Genomic DNA, 17,736 nt, shown 5'->3' with positions numbered 1-17,736 from the left:
GAGAGTTGGACTGTGAAGAAAGCTGATCGCCGAAGAATTGATGCTTTTGAACTGTGGTGTTGGAGAAGACTCTTGAGAGTCCCTTATACTGCAAGGAGATCCAACCAGTCCATTCTAAAGGAGATCAATCCTGGACGTTCATTGGAGGGACTGATGCTAAAGCTGAAACTCCAATACTTTGGCCACCTCATGAGACGAGTTGACTCACTGGAAAAGACTCTGATGCTGGGAAAGGTTGGGGGCAGGAGGAGAAGGGGACGACAGAGAATGAGATGGCTGGATGGCATCACCGACTCTGTGGACATGGGTTTGAGTGTACTCCGGGAGTTGGTGATGGACAGGGAGGCCTGGCGTGCTGTGATTCATGGGGTCGCGGAGAGTCGGACACGACTGAGCGACTGAACTGAACTGAAGCTGAAATACTGACACGACTGAGCGACTGGACTGAACTGAACTGAACTGAAGCTGAAATAAGAAACATGGTTGCCACAAATGTTCAAGTCTGGAAACACAAAGTGAACTTTAGCCTATATAAAATATAATCAAAGAGCCATTATACATTTTACATAAGGAACTATATTTTTTCTCTCAAAAACAAATTCCAAGAATGTATCAACCAATAATGTAGATCTAGGACTGAAAAAGGAGTTTGTAAACAGTGATGCTTTGAGCCTGACATAGTATAGAAACTTTAACTGTGTGACTTATTGCACAGATCAATCAACATAAAGTCTCAAAACTACTACTGAAAAATTTGCCTTTTTCAGCTCCTACACAGAGAATTTTGCTATGGCACTGGCTTTTCCCAAAATGTTCATTACTCAAAGTTCTACTCTACTGTATTTACAACGATAAACACATCTGCTGTTATACTCGGATATAGAATTATAAATTCCTCGAGAATTATGTAATCCAGTTTAAACTAGAAGATTGAGAAAGTTCCACGTCTACAGTTGACGTGGTGTGTTTTTGTGACTCATAACCAACCTTTGTAACACAGCAAGCGTCCCCGCATTGACTCTGTGAATGCCATCCAGGAGAACCAGCTTTCCTTCCAGAGCGGCGTTTACAAGGGGTGAGGACCGCCAGGCAGTGTCTCCATTTGGAAGCGTGTACCTCTGTTGTAGCAGATCACGTGCTGTCATATCCTGAAACCGGACCCAATACCACCAGAGAAAATACAGAATTAATTTTTAAGACATGGACGATAACATTTAGCCTTAGAGTGACCTCTCTCTGAATGCAATATTCCATACAACAACTGGAAAGTCATATTTTCCAATCCATCAAAGAGAAAGATATTCAGAATCTTTTCTTGGTTATTTGAATTTTTTTCCTATTACTCATCCACATAATATAGTGAGGGCCTTTTTTCTTTTTTCCTCTTTTTTATTTAGAATTTTCCTCTTCTTTTGAAATGTTCACTTGGTACCTCCACAGACGATGGCAGTTAACTTCTACAGAACTTCAATGGAGTTTTCCTCTATCAGCTTTACTTGTGAAAGGGCCAAAATGTATGACTTCCTTTTAAAGAATTAGAGGCCATACAAACTCACTGGAAGGAGATGCTTTATTAATGATGTGCATTTTTTGGCAGTTGAGTTTTCCTGAAAAGCCACGCTAAGAATCACCTCAGCAACTCACACTTGGAGACTTGAAAATGGAGGAAATTGATGAAGAACAGGAACTGACAAACAATAGCACAGCGCTTACAAGCAAACACAATGTGCTCGTGTTAGAACAGTGTGACTGGCTTAAGCAAACTATTAATAGTGGTAGCATAAAATATCTACCTGCTATAAAATAATTTGGGGATGATGAGTATTTTCTTCTTACATGTGTTAACACTGATGGTAACAGTTTCTTTTCTGTTATTGTGTGTGCAATAACATGTCCGACTCTGTGTGACCCCACGGACTGTAGCCCTCCAGGCTCCTCTGTCCAAGGGATTCGCCAGGCAAGAATACTGAAGTCGATAGCCATTCCTTTCTCCAGAGGATCTTTCCAACTTAGGGACTGAATCCAGGTCTCCTGCATTGCTGGCTGATTCTTTACCATCTGAGCCACCATGGAAGCCCTTTCTGTTATCGGCTTCAGATAAACTCTGTGTCCCTTATATTAAACAAAGCTAAACATTTACAATCTTATCCAAACCTTTAAAAGTTTTAGTAAATTCTTTGATACCCAACTCTAGTTTCAAGATGACAGAAAATGAATGAATTTGTTTCTATTCATGACAGCAAAAAACTGTATTGAAATCAAGATTGAAATGTCTTGAACATCAATTTCCTCATTATCAAAAAAGTACTGACTTAGTATAAATCAGCTTATATTGAATCAATAACACTTGAGGAACAATAATATTCAAGCTGATAAAATAAAAATTCACATTTTTTAGGCAAGAAAAGAAAATTTTAAATATAAACTTTTTCTCTCCCTGTTTGGTCTCCTCCTTCCCCTCTAGTGTGCATTTTTACAGCCACTTTATGCATTAACTAGACTTCCCTAATGGCAGAAAGACCTACTAAATCATAAAGATCAATTTTCCTTCTTCTGGGACCATCCATGTAACTTCTCAGAAGACAGCATTCCTTTCTAAATCCTGTAAGGGGTTCCAATGACCCACTACTCACCTTGTATGTACAGTCATCTCTGGTGTATTTAGGTACAAAGCCAAGATATAATTGTCCTTAAAGAAAGTGATTGGTGCAAAACAGACTAAGGAGATACTGGGCCACACCTAATAGAAGTTCTTAGCTTAAATACTCATTAATGCGATGACCGCATTCATGTTACTAGCTATATGTCTTATACTCTATTTTACAAGATTATTGCTTCTTGCATGGCCAAATGTGTGACTAAGCCTCAGGTAAAATTAATGATATTAGGTGCCTTGATATGATTGATCAAATATACAGTTCTATAAAACCAATGACTGTAATAGTGTGATTCTAGATATGGGAAGAAGCAGCAAAAGAGAACCATTTCCTTTCCAAAGAATCAGACACGACTGAGCGACTAAGTACAGCACAACATATAAAATGTATAAGAAAAGAATATAAATTAAAAGGTGGGGAAAATGAAGGCAAAAAGGAAAGAATGGGCTTTATTTTCTTTGTGCTGTGTGTCCACTAGGACTTTTGCAACCCCATGGAGTATAGCATGCTAGGCTCCTTTGTCCATGGAATTCTCCAGGCAAGAATACTGGAATGGGTTGCCACGCCCTCCTCCAGGGGTTCTTCCCAACCCAGGGATGGAACCCAGATCTCCCTCATTGCAGGCAGATTCTTTACTGTCTGAGCCACCAGGGAAGCCCAATTTCCTTTAGGCATTCCTACTGGCAATAAGCGGCCTTCTCTGGGGCTTCCCAGGTGGCATCAGAGGTAAAGAACCTGCCTGCCAAAGCAGGAGATGTTAAGAGAAGCAGGTTTGATCCCTAGGTGGTGAAGAGCCCCTGGAGGAGGGCATGGCAACCCACTCCAGTATTCTTGCCTGGAGAATCCATCCCATGGACAAAGGAGCATGAAGGGCTACAGGCCAGGAGGTCACAAAGAGTCAGACACGACTGAAGTGACTGAGCATGCATGCACACATAAGTATTCAGAGAGAAGGTAACGTGAAGAAGGTATCCCGCTGATACCATATTGTTAAAGAAATGGTTGGGGATTAATTGTGAAAAATCTCAGCTTCATACTGAAAACAGGAGGTATGCTGACCCAACTCCTGAGTCTCTTGCCTGGGCCCTGGAAGAGGAGATGAGGGATGTGACTGTGGCATTAGAGGTTCAGACTCCAGTGGAACTGAGACTAGCAACTGGTAACGTGTGTTTTTTTTTTTTAATTTTGACAGAGAAAATTCCTCACTCTCACACTTATCCTTAATCACTGTTCTGTGCAAGATAAAAAAAGCACAACTTCATTTTGTAGTCATGAATGATTCATATTGTGTTAATTCATAGAATGTCTATAATACTGGACTCATTCAAACAAGTAAACATTCACTAATAAAGATCAGGAAAAAGACAACCAGTTACTTTTTTCCAGCCTAGCAGCTGTCAGCCTTTTACTGACTGAAGTAAACTGAAATTAATGACTTGCTGCTACACAACAAGCAGTAACAGATCGACAAGAGTTCAAAGTTACTAATGCCAACTGCAACAACAGACCAGAAAAATTCTCCCTTTCTTCAATCTTCAGAGTAGAAAACAGAAAACACCTGGCATTTCTTAAAATACTAGCTCAGCCCAGTTTTCTCCTGTCAAGTCTCTACGTACTATTATGAGAAAAAGAGCCATTCTTCATTTCTAATGTATCTGTGTATTGAAATTAAAAAAAAAAAAAAACCCTAAGGGGAAAAAAAGTATTCTCTTTAATAAAAGTAGTTGGTTTTCATAATTAAAATCCTGGAGAAAAAGAGAGAGGATTGAGAGATAAGACAGAATTCCAGCTTTTTCTTAAAAAGATAATTGCCTCCACTTTTCATAATATTAGTTATAATAAATTATTTTCAATTGTGAGTTATTTTCCACTGTATTAGAGTACAAGGACACCAAAGTAAAACTGAATTTTCACAGAACTGAACCTAATCAAGCTTAAGGAACAGAATTTTTTCAGAACAGTCTGAAATGGGTCGGTAACATGATCTCAATATTAAGTTAATTTTTAAAACAGAGTAACAGCTTTTTCAAGTATTTCTGTCTATAGCATTTGGGTTTAGTACCATGAAGCTGTTTTAATATCTTTAATTTATTTTAAAACATGCAGCAACATGGAATTGTTAGAAAATATGTCATTTCCTTATTCTTCTTGCTTACACACATATCCATAAAGCTTACATATTCTGCTAGCACACATATACATAAAGCAAGTGCAAAAACAAAATTTTAAAAAGAAATATGCTTATTCCATATGAGCATTTTGAAAGCACACTAATAAAAATCAAGAACAACGAATGTCCCAATTTTTGCATATATTTTTCTTATTCTTGAAACCTTTGAACTTAAGAGAATAAAAATAGCACTAATGATATCCTAAGAAGCCAAACCATTTCCTCTTTCTGTGTTTCCTTAAAAATTTAAAAATAACAGGACATGAAAACTAGTTCCTTTAGAACACTATTGTCTAACCTTAAACACCTCACCCCTTCATTCAGATCCCTGGAAAACATCTATATATGTCTTAAAATTCTGTGTCATTATGAATTTTGCTCTTTTGATTTGAATTGAGAAACCCTACTAAAAATAAAAATGTCCTATTACAATGAGAAGAAGCATAACTGCACAAAATGTACCAGAATGTAGACTTGAACCCTAAAGCAATTAAAACTACTTTTAGGACCCCTGAATGCTATGCATTAATTTTTCTGAGATTCCCTTGAGAAACCTGGATATAGGTACTTAGTTTGATAGATAACTGCAAAAAGTGGTTGTGTGATCAGTGACTAGAATAAGATTAGACTTTGCTTTCCAAAGTATAGTATCATTCAGAAAAACAAATGAATATACTAAATTTTTAGTGAATAAAGAAATTTCAGCTACCTCTCTAAATATGAATGTTTGATAAGAAAGTAAAATTTTATATTATAAAGCATATATAATTTTTCTGGCAGAAAATGTCAATGATTATAGCAAAATTATGATATTGAAGTATATACAAACTATGACCTCAACTGGATTACAAAGTACACCTTTCTACCATATTTATGAACCCCAAAGAGTTTCAGAAGCAAGCTGGCTTCCAAAAATACGTATAATACATTATAAAATTTAAAATAACTTGTTAAAGAAAACTAAACAAGAGAAGATGAAACCCAGAAAGGTAAGGATGACCCACAAAACATATACTATAAGAAGACTCTAAAATGTGAATCTAATCTAATTTCTAACACACAAAAAACTGACATTAAAAACAAGTTATATATTAATAAGCTTTAATTCTACAGCATTGACACATAAAAAGCAGCAGAACTACAGTTCCTGATAATCAGACTAAGGAAAACTTTGTTTCATGGTCTATCACACAAAGAATAGTGTGTTAAGGAGTTAAAAATAGAAGTAACAATAATTATAGCAGCTAATACTTACGGAGGATTTACTAGGCAAGAAGTACTTTACATAAATTAACTCATGTACTCCTTATAATCTTAAAGGACAGGTAAAATTATGGCCTTCATTTTACCCAATCAAGGACACACAACTAATAAGCAAAGGAGCCGGGTTGTCCCCAAGAATATTATTATGACAAATATAGCAAGAAATTAAAGTAAAAGAAATTCCATAGAGAGACAGCCAGTCTGGGTTAATCAACTCATGTATATAGTGTAGTGCTAATAAAGGAATGTACCCTCTGCACACCATTAAGGCTAACCTCCACAATTGTTTTCTCAATCAACTTCTTTGACAAGAATTAGTAACTACTGATGTATGGCAGAAAGTGAAGAGGAACTAGAAAGCCTCTTGATGAAAGTGAAAGACGAGAGTGAAAAAGTTGGCTTGAAGCTCAACATTCAGAAAACGAAGATCTTGGCATCTGGTCCCATCACTTCATGGCAAATAAATGGGGAAACAGTGGAAACAGTGTCAGACTTTATTTTTGGGGGCTCCAAAATCACTGCGGATGCTGACTGCAGCCATGAAATTAAAAGACGCTTACTCCTTGGAAGGAAAGTTATGACCAACCTGGATTTTTTAATATGAAAAAGCAGAGACATGACTTTGCCAACAAAGGTCTGTCTAGTCAAGGCTATGGTTTTTCCCGTGGTCATGTATGGATGTGAGAGTGGGACTGTGAAGAAAGCTGATCGCCGAAGAATTGATGCTTTTGAACTGTGGTGTTGGAGAAGACTCTTGAGAGTCCCTTGGACTGCAAGGAGATCCAACCAGTCCATCCTGAAGGAGATCAGTCCTGGGTGTTCATTGGAAGGACTGATGCTAAAGCTGAAACTCCAATACTTTGGCCACCTGATGCGAAGAGTTGACTCACCGGAAAAGACTGATGCTGGGAGGGATTGGGGGCAGGAGGAGAAGGGGACGACAGAGGATGAGATAGCTGGATGGCATCACAGACTCGATGGACATGAGTTTGAGTGAACTCTGGGAATTGGTGATGGACAGGGAGGCCTGGTGTGCTGTGATTCATGGGGTCGCAAAGAGTCGGACACGACTGAGCGACTGAACTGAACTGAACTGATGTTACTGCTCCCTGAAATGACCCAAAAAGTGGCTAGTCTCTATTGTTGCTTAAAGATATCTTTAAACACGTATATAAAAGATTGAGATGAAACTGCTTTAGCTATAGTTAAGAGTAATTATATCTCTAGGTGAATATTCTTTATTTTCTAATTCCTGAATTAAAAACATAAGCCATTGGCATTTAATTTTTTTTGACTGGGGGAAGTAAGTATTATTAGTGATTTTTTTTTTCAAAAGAAACTTGCTGGAATTTTGTAGTTTTTCCAGGTCTAATTCAAATAAGTTTTGCTTATCTGAACAAAACTTACCATACAAGAAAATATCCTGCCAGTAGTATAAATACTAAGAAAATCTGGGATTTAAGAGAATAAAGGAATACATCAAAACTAACTATGTAAATCATCAACTTTCCAATAGGGATTAATTATGTCCATAATAGTTAGGGTCAGAATACTGCATAAATACTGCATACACACAGAATGTTAATAATTTTTAGGTCCCAAAGTAGAAATGAAGCCATTATTTACAGCCTAAGCATACTCAGTGAACAAAATGCAAGGCATGGTGCCAACATTCTTGGGTCATTTATGATTCATCTCAAACAAAAAGGCCTCTTGTTTTATATATATTGTAAAATTATTTATAAACTCTTTCATGCTTCTCCCTCAGGTTCTTTTAAAGGAACTATTTTTAAACTGTCACCAGTATAATAAATGCTTCCTTTATGTATCTAACGATGGCATCACAAGACTGCCATGATTATTTTCAGTTACTCTATTGATGGAAGAAGCTGATTTTGAATCATTTATAGCTCTTTACTGTAACGAGTGGGATCGACTGCAAGATGATCCACTCTAGTTAAAGATTTATACTATGAACACAGAACAAAATTCATCTGCTTGGGGCTAACTAGAAGTCAAACCCAGTATCTCACAAGTGACCCACCAAAAGGACATCTTAATAAAGTCACACAATAAAATATACAATCAAGGTCAGAGTAGGTGCAAAAAATGTAATACGGATTCTGTGAGTTTACTCAATCAAATCCTTTCTACTAGCCTTGCTAAAGTACAGAGGCTAGAAAAGCAAAAACATCACTTCTTGGATGCCTTTGCAGCTAGAGTTCGATACATGACCCAGGTTCTACCAAGCATTCTCCCATACACAAAACTGGGAACTGAAAAAACTGCTGGTGACAGCGAAGTGCCAGTCAACACAAGGAAAGCCCCTTTTCTAGAACAGTTATGGCTGAAGTTCTCCCAGCTCTGTCATTCCTAACTGGATGAAATCTAAACACTGCACTCTCTCTCTCCCAGACATTCTGCAAGCTACCTAATACTCTGTAATAAATTGCTCTCAGTTTTAGGCAGCCAGAATGGATTCTATTGTCCATAAACAACCCAAGGATAATAATTTTTGAAAAGTAAACCAACTTAATGAAAGCTTGTTCAGAAATGTTCACAGACAACTAAGTATATAAGGACTTCCTGGTGGTCCAGTGGTTAACAATCTGCCTTCAAGGGACGTGGGTATGGCCCCTGGTCTGGGAAGACTCCACATGCCTCAGAAACTACGTGTGGCAGCTACTGAGCCTGCACTCTAAGCCCGTGCTCCAAAGCAAGAGAAGCCACTATAACGAGAAGCCCATGCACCATGGTGAGGAGTAGCCCCCACTCGCCACAACTAGAGAAAACCTGCGTGCAGCACAGCCACAAACAAATAAATTAAAATGCTAAAAACCAGATGGTAAAGGACAGTTTCAAAAAGGAAGGCAAAATGCCGAGATATTATGGAGCAAAATCCCAAGACACACAAACTAAAGAACCACATTTTATTCAAATAGTACTGCAAACTTTGCTGTATTTTATCACAAATGTTTGCCAGGTGGGAAAGGGCAATCTATTCGAGTTTAAAGAATACTGGCTTTATAACAGTAACAAATAAAGTATAAAATCAAAGATGCGATAAGTGCTAATAACCTGTTCAGTATTCAGGAAAGACCCATGGCGCAGTTAAGGGCATTTGGCCTCACTCAACAGCACTCAAATTCCTTCCAGTCAGCCAACATGGAAAGCAGCACAGCTGAAAGGATGCGTAAGCTATGAGGAAAGCTAGGTTTCATCCCAGTTCTGTGACTTACAATAAATGGGGGCAGGGACTAAAACATCTTTAGAATTAAATGAGATCATGTCTGGCACCTAGTGGGTATTTAATCAATAACAGCTGAATCTGAATCAGTCAAAAGAACGAAATTCTAATACACTAAAATTTAAATCTAATAATAAATCTAAGTTAACAGTTCAGGACACTAATAAAAGTATAACAACAGCACTAAATCATACCACACTGTGTGGATCACAACAAACTGTGGAAAATTCTTAAAGAAATGGAAATAGCAGACCACCTGACCTGCCTCCTGAGAAATCTGTATGCAGGTCAAGAAGCAACAGTTAGAACTCAACATGGAATAACAGACTGGTTCCAAATAGGGAAAGAAGTATGTCAAGGCTGTATATTGTCACCCTGCTTATTTAACTTATATGCAAAGTACATCATAAGAAACACTGGGCTGGATGAAGCACAAGCTGGAATCAAGATTGCCAAGAGAAATATCAATAACCTCAGATATGCAAATGACACACCTTTATGCAGAAAGCAAAGAAGAACTAAAGAGCCTCTTGATGAAAGTGAAAGAGGAGAGTGAAAAAGTTGACTTAAAACTCAACATTCAGAAAACGAAGATCATAGCATCTGGTCCCATCACTTCATGGCAAACAGATGGGGAAATGATGGAAACAGTGAGAGATTTTATTTTTGGGGGCTCCAAAATCACTGCAGATGGTGACTGCAGCCATGAAATTAAAAGATGCTTGCTCCTTCGAAGAAAAGTTAGACCCTAAACAGCGTATTAAAAAGCAGAGACATTACTTTGCCAACAAAGGTCCGTCTAGTCAAAGCTATGGCTTTTCCAGTAGTCATGAATGGATACAAGAGTTGGACTATAAAGAAAGCCGAATGCCGAAGAACTGATGCTTTTGAACTGTGGTGTTAGAGAAGACTCTTGGGAGTCCCTTGGACTGCAAGGAAATCAAACCAGTCAATCCGAAAGGAAATCAGTCCTGAATATTCACTGGAAGGACTGATGCTGGAGCTGAAGCTCCAATACTTTGGCCATCTGATGGGAAGAACTCATTTGAAAAGACCCTGATGCTGGGAAAGATTGAGGGCTGGAAGAGAAGGGGATGACAGAGGATGAGAAGGTTGGATGGCATCACTGACTCAATGGACATGAGTTTGAGTAAGCTCTGAGAGTTGATGATGGACAAGGAGGCCTGACGTGCTGCAGTCCATGGGGTCACAAAGAGTCAGATATGACTGAGCAACTGAACTGACTGAACTCAATGACTGAAATATGGGCTTCCCGGGTGGTGCTAGTGGTAAAGAACTCACCTGCCAATGCAGGAAACATAACAGAACTGGATTCAATCCCTTGATGGGGAAGATCCCTTGGAGGAGGGCATGGCAACCCACTCTAGTATTCTTGTCTGGAGAATCCCATGGACAGAGGAGCCTGGTGGGCTACAGTCCACAAGGTCACAAAGAGTTGGACATGACTGAAGCAACTTAGCATGCACACATGATAGACATATGTACATTACCATGTATAACACAGGTGGCTAATGAGAAGCTGCCATCTAGTGCATGGAGCTCAGCCTGCTGCTATGTGACAACCTGAGGAGTGGAATGGGATGGGAGGTGGAGGGAGGTTCAAGAGGGAGGTGACATGTATGTACCTATGGCTGATTCATGCTGATGTACAGGAGAAATCAACACAATATTGTAAAGCAATTATTCTTCAGTTAAAAATAAATACAAAAAATACTGTATGACAAAAGAAATTCTAGAATTTAAAGAAAAAGTAAATATGGAAAAAAGAAATTGGTAAAGAAACTTTGACAAAGGTCAGATTTGAGCTAGCCCTTTAAAAACAATGCAAATTTTTCAAAATTTATTTATGCACTCCCTCATACATTGATTGCCTAGTACACATAAGCCACAGTTCCAGGTGCTGATGAGACAGTAATGAAAATGATAAACATGGATCTTACATTCAAAGGGGAAAGAACAAAATAGACCAAGGAAAAGGAACAGAGGCTGAGAAAAAAAAGAGAGAGGGAGGGAGGAGATGCAAAAAAAAAATACAAAAAATGTATGTATATATATCTCACATACTGGTCAGTAGTACATAGAAAGTGTTGGGTAATGTGATAAGCAAATGGCTCCATGGGTCAAAGATGTTTTCAGTAACAGTACTCAAGTTTCCATTTGAACAGAAAAAGGCCAAGTGAAGATCAAGGGAAGAGAACTCCAGAGTGAGGCAGCACCCTGTGCAGAAGTTCTGAAACAGAAAGAAGCTAAATGGATTTGAGGGCTAAAAGCAGCCAGTGAGACCAACACAAACACAACCAGGAGAGCGCCCAGCCTGGGGACAGCTGGAGATGCAGGCACGGGTCAGATCAGGTAGGGCAGTGTCTGTCAATCCTGGCTCCCTGTTAGGATCACTGAGTAACTTTTGTAAAGATGCGTGTCTGAATCCCACCTCAAACCAATTACTTCATATTCTCCAAAGGTAGGGGCTAGACACTGAAAAGTTTTTGAAGTTTCTTGGATGGTTCTAATAGGCAGCTAAGGTTGAAAAGCACTGGTGGGGGGCTCATAAGCTAAGACTAAGGGTTCTTATTTTAAGTATGATGGAAAGTCACTGACAGATTCTAAGCAGAGAAATGGCATGACCTGATTTTCATTTTTAAAAGGTGACTCCCGCTATAATTTAAAGGATGGATTATGACTGGTAACATATTCTAATTAAATAGCTACAAATATTTAACATGTACAAAAGAGAACAGAACTTAAATATTCTCACCAAAAAATGAGATAAACTTAAAAATAAATATCTATAAATGTTCAACTAACATAACTGAAAACTATAGCACACTGAAGGAAAAAACTGAAGACAGAAATAAGTAGAAAGATAGTCCACATTCAAGGAACAGAAGAATTAACATAGTTAAAATGTCCACACAATCCAAAGAAATCTACAGATTCAAAGCTGTCATTTTTCACAGAAATAGAATAAACAATTCTAAAATCTGTATGGAACCATCAAAGACCCTATATAGCTACATAAATCTTGAGAAAGAAGAACAAAGTTGGAAACGCCACACTTCCTAATTGCAAACTACATTACACAGCTATACTAACCAAAACTGTATGGTATTGCAGTAAAAACAGACATATAGACTGACAGAACAGAGAGCCCAGAAGAAACAAGTTCATGACTAGGAGCCAAAAATACATATTCATTAATGGTGCCAAGGGACTTCCCTGGTAGTCCAATGGCTAAGACTCCACACTCCCAGTGCAGGGGGCCTGGGTTTGATCCCTGGTGAGGGAACTAGATTCCACATGCCACAACTAAAGGATCATGAATGTGTCAGCTAAGAACCAGCACAGTCAAATATTTTTTTTAAATAATGGTGTTAATAAATGGTATCAAGAAAAATGTATAGCCACATGCAAAAGAATGAAACTGAACCCTATTTATACTATACATAAAAATTACTTCAAAATGGATTGAAGACTTGAATGTTAAGACTTGAAACCATAAAACTCCTAAATGAAAATATAGGTAGTATGCCCCTTGACATTGGTCTTCGTGATAATTTTTGGATTTGACACCAAAAGCAACAGCAATAAAAGCCAAAATAAACAAGTGGGATAACATCAGACCAAAAAGAAAAAGTTTCTACACAGCAAAGAAACCACAAACACAATGAAAAGGCAAACTATTGAAGAGAAAAAGATATTTGCAAATCATATAACTGATAAAGGTTAATATCTAAAATAAATAAAGAACTCATATAACTCAATAGCAAAAAAAAAAACTGATTAAAAAATGGGTAGAGGAATTGATCACATATTTTTCCAAAGAAGACACAGAAATAGACAACAGATACCTGAAATGTGTCATCATTACTCATCATCAAGGAAATACAAATCAAAACCCCAATGAGATATCATCTCATACCTGTAAGAATGGCCATTATCAAAAACAAAACAAAACAAACAACAAGAGATGACAAATGCTGGCGAGGAGGTGGAGAAAGGGGAACCACTGTGCTCTGTTGGTGGGAATGCAAATTTTTGCAGCCTCCATGGAAAACAGTATGCAGGTTCATCAAAAAATTAAAATTAGAGCTACCATATGATCTAGTAATCCCACTTCTGGGTATATATCCAAAGAAAATAAAAACATAATATTGAGATATCTGCACTCCTATGTTCATTTCAGCATTATTCACAATAGCCAAGAGTGTTCACTGACAAAACACTGATAAGAAATTACAGTTCACACACACACACACAAGTATTATTCAGCCATAAAAATGATAGAATTTCTTCCATCTGCAACAACATGGATAGATCTAGGGGGTGTTACGCTACATAAGTCAGAAAGACAAAGCCAAATACTTTATGGTATCATTCACAAGTGGAATCTCATGTTGATATTTGGTAGAAACCAATACAATACTGTAACAATTATCCTTAAATTAAAAATAAATAAATAAATGTCACACTCGTAGAAATGAAAACGGTTGTCAGGGACTGAGCTGCTGCTGCTGCTGATAAGTTGCTTCAGTTGTGTCCAATTCTGTGCGACCCCAGAGACGGCAGCCCACCAGGCTCCTCCGTCCCTGGGACTCTCCTGGCAAGAACACTGGAGTCGGTTGCCACTTCCTTCTCCAATGCGTGAAAGTGAAAAGTGAATGTGAAGTCGCTCAGTCCTGTCTAACTCTTCGTGACCCCATGGACTGTAGCCTACCAGGCTCCTCTGTCCATGGGATTCTCCAGGCAAGAAGACTAGAGTGGGTTGCCATTTGCTTACTCCTGGGGATCTTCCTGACCCAGGGGTTGAACCTGGGTCTTCAGCATTGTTTGCGGGTTCTTTACCATCTGAGCCACAAGGGAAGTCAAGGGAAATAAGAGGAGGTTGGTAAAAGGGTACAGACTTTAAGGTGTAAGATGAATTAGGATCTCAGGATATAATATAAAATATGGTGACTATAGTTGACAATTCTGTATTGTATAAGTGAAATCTGCTTTGACTATAGAATATTAATGTTATCTAAGAGTGAATTTGTGTGTGAGAGAGAGGAATAAGTGTCTATCAACGTTCAAACGACATAATTAATGGGTTCTTAAAAACTCTATAAAAATTACACATGCCAAATGCATTTTCCAGCAAATTCTAAACATGAGTCCAGGGAGGGTGGGTTAGAGCTACTGGTGATGTCCATAGCTACAGTGGATCTTATAAAAAGCAAATGATGTTAGACTGGCGTCTGGGTATAGGCATAGTGGATGGGGAAAAAACTAAAAAGTGTTTCATGGCTAAAATACTAAATAACTCTTTTGATTGTTTTAATGTGTCCTTTTTGGCACCGTCTTCAAAAACTAAAACTGATGTCTCTAAATTGCTCCCCCATAGGAGATACTGCAAACACCTGTCACTATGTGGGACATAGGGAATAGTTAATAGATTCAGGGAGCATCACTCAGGATAAATGTGGAGTCTCCTGCTTTAAGCAGCACAGAAGAAGGTTTGCTAAGATTAAAGAAGCAGACTGCTGAAGGCATCAGGGCAGCCCTGCCCGCCTTCCCCACTACATGAGGGTACGGTGGGCACCACTCCTCACCAGCACAGAGACCACAGCCGACAGCTACCTAAATCTGAGGGAGCCCCAGGGAACCACAGGAAACGAACACGAAGCATCCCAGGAGCTGGGCTGGCCAAGGCCCGTCTTCAGGTTGTTAATCTCTCAACAGTAATCAACAGACTATAAGATCAGGATTTTCCCAGCTTTTATCAGCTCAGATCCCAAGTTGCCTCAACTCAGTACCCAGAGGCACTAGTTGAACTCTGTCTGTTAAAATCACCTTTCTCTTTGCTGTTCTTTTTGACTGTCTCTCTTGTTCTGCCAAATGGTTTCAGTTGAAACACCTCAGAAAGCTGTTTCTTCTATAACATTGGTTTGCAAACCAGCAATAAAATTCAATATATTCAGAAAGCAGGTTGGATCCTGAATAACTGGAGTTTTTTTTTAATAAGGGGAAAACAAAAAACAAAGCACTTAGGAAACATAAAAGGCAACGAGATGATAAAGCTGAGAAGTATGTATTTGCTTTTTGTTTCCAAAAATAAAAATATGTTTACAAAACATACGCTTTCAAACTGGGGTGCTGGAGAAGACTCTTGAGAGCTTCTTGGACAACAAGGAAATCAAACCAGTCAAAACTAAAGGAAATCAACCCTGAATATTCAATGAAAGGATTGATGACGAAGCTGAAGGTCCAATATTTTGGCCACCTGTCATGAAAAGCTGACTCACTGGAAAAGACCCTGATGCTAGGAAAGATTGAGGGCAGGAGGAGAAGGGAGTGGCAGAGGATGAGATGGTTAGATATCATCACTGACTTGTTGGACATGAGTTTGAGCAAACTCCAGGAGATAGTGAAGGACAGGTAATCCCTGTGTGCTGCAGTTCATGGGGTTTCAAACAGTCGGACATGACCTAATGACTGAAAAACAAAGGTACTTATAGAAATTTGTAATTGTCAAAATCAAATCAAAATCCTTCTTTCCTTTCTTGACATGTTTCCCGTAAGAATATAAATATATATCTTCATTATTAATTCTACTGAAGTGGAAGTTGCTCAGTCGTGTTGGACTTTTTGTCCATGGACTTCTCCAGGCCAGAATACAGGAGTGGGTAGCCTTTCCCTTCTCCAGGGTATCTTCCCGACCCGGGGATCGAACCCAGGTCTCCCTCATTTCAGGCAGATTCTTTACCAGCTGAGCCACAAGGGAAGCCCATTAATCACACTAACTTTCAGCAAATCCTTACTCTTACTAACTAACTTTCAGTAAATCCTTACTCTTAACTCTAGAATAGCTCCAAACTTAAGGACAGTGTGATGAAGTCCCAGTACTGTTGTTAAGAACAAACTGTTATGCTTGATCGTCTCTATCAGTTAGGACATTTGTTCTAAATGTACTTTACAGTAATCTTGATTAGAGGTCTTAGGGCAATGTTTAATCTCGATTAGGGGTCTTAGGGCAATCTTTAATCCTAAGGACCCTTAAAAGATTACCCTAAGACTCCTAATCAAGATTACTGTAAAGTACATTTAGAACAAATGTCCTAACTGATACAGACAGTCAAGCATAACAGTTTGTTCTTACCAACAGTACTGGGACTTCATCACACTGTGTCCTTAAGTTTGGAGCTATTCCACAGAGAATCCTCAAATTTGAAATTCTTTCCCTGAAGAGGGATCCTATGTTTTGGGATCACCAAGGACGGTAAATGAAATACCTTTCAGGCTGGAATTCCTTATTTGGTAGGATTCTCTGGTTACTTTTGTTTTCTTCCTTGGGCTAATGGATTTGGTTTTACTGTGATGTTTATTTTTATACACATGGCCAAAGGCCTCTTAGAGTGTTTTTATGAATCTAATAAATACCTCATGATAACTAAATTTGTTAAGACAACACAAAAGATGTTGTTCATTACTTAAAATGTACACTGTTTCAATTAAATAAGGAGTTCAGTACATACTTTCAAAATTACAAGATTTGAATATCATGTTTGGATACTCTTGTTTAAAAAAGAGAATGTAAAACTCATGGCTTTTTAAATGGCAAATGTTTGCAAATACAGTAAGATGAACATTTATTAACATATACTGCACAGTTAAACTTTAAAATACACTTTGCATTTTTAGAATGTATAAGTTTAAAAGGTAATCAAGTTAAACAAGCAAATAGCTTGCTTTTTCAATATATAACTGTGTAGTTACGTGCTATCAGATAAACACTCCAGTTAGTTCCAGCTGCAAATGTAACATAAATTGCTATAAGTGTCATTACACTCAGTTTTTGAGATGATTTCTCCATCAAAGTGAGAGTCTAAGATATGTTTAACAAAGTTTCGATTATAAAAATAATACACTCTTGAGATGGACTTCTATCCGTTGAAAACAACCACTGATTTTTGGTAACTCCTCCAATCTATTGTTTTTAAAAAGCCAGCAAGTAGAAAAACAGACCCATACTGAAAAACAAACTGATGTGACAAGGACAGCACCATTCTACAGGAAACCCACCTAACATGAAGGAAAGCATTCCAAATAAAAACAGATGGTACTCAGGGCCGCAACCCAGCACCCTCCCATCTCAGAGTGAGCCTCACTGTCTGTTACTTTTGTTTTTAAAGATGTACAGTCTGGTAGTCAAGAAAATGACTTGAAAATTAATAAGCTAGTTCCTGTTGTATAAGCTCTGCTTGAGGTATAAACTCTAGCACTTAACCTATCTCATCCTTTATTTTGAAAGTCAGGAAATTCCACATTACTGGCCTATTTTAGAGTAATTATAAAATTTAATAAATGAAACGCTTCAAAAAGGTTGCAAAAAGAGGTTATTA

At 38.1% G+C, this 17,736-nt stretch overlaps 1 protein-coding gene across 1 annotated transcript in view; it reads right to left on the bottom strand.

The window, feature by feature from the left end:
* Positions 1-17,736, bottom strand: part of VWA8 (von Willebrand factor A domain containing 8) — a 399,072-nt gene that overhangs the window by 299,667 nt on the left and 81,669 nt on the right. The window contains exon 13 of the mRNA XM_055426030.2: positions 988-1,148. Within this exon, the coding sequence (XP_055282005.1) occupies positions 988-1,148 (161 nt within the window). The remainder of the gene's footprint in view (positions 1-987; positions 1,149-17,736) is intronic.

The sequence above is a fragment of the Moschus berezovskii genome, chromosome 13 (assembly GCF_049115385.1).
Source record: "Moschus berezovskii isolate FMDL1 chromosome 13, NW_MosBer_1.0, whole genome shotgun sequence".
NCBI classification, from domain to species: Eukaryota; Metazoa; Chordata; class Mammalia; order Artiodactyla; family Moschidae; genus Moschus; species Moschus berezovskii.
This window is presented reverse-complemented; position numbering and strand designations above follow the sequence as displayed.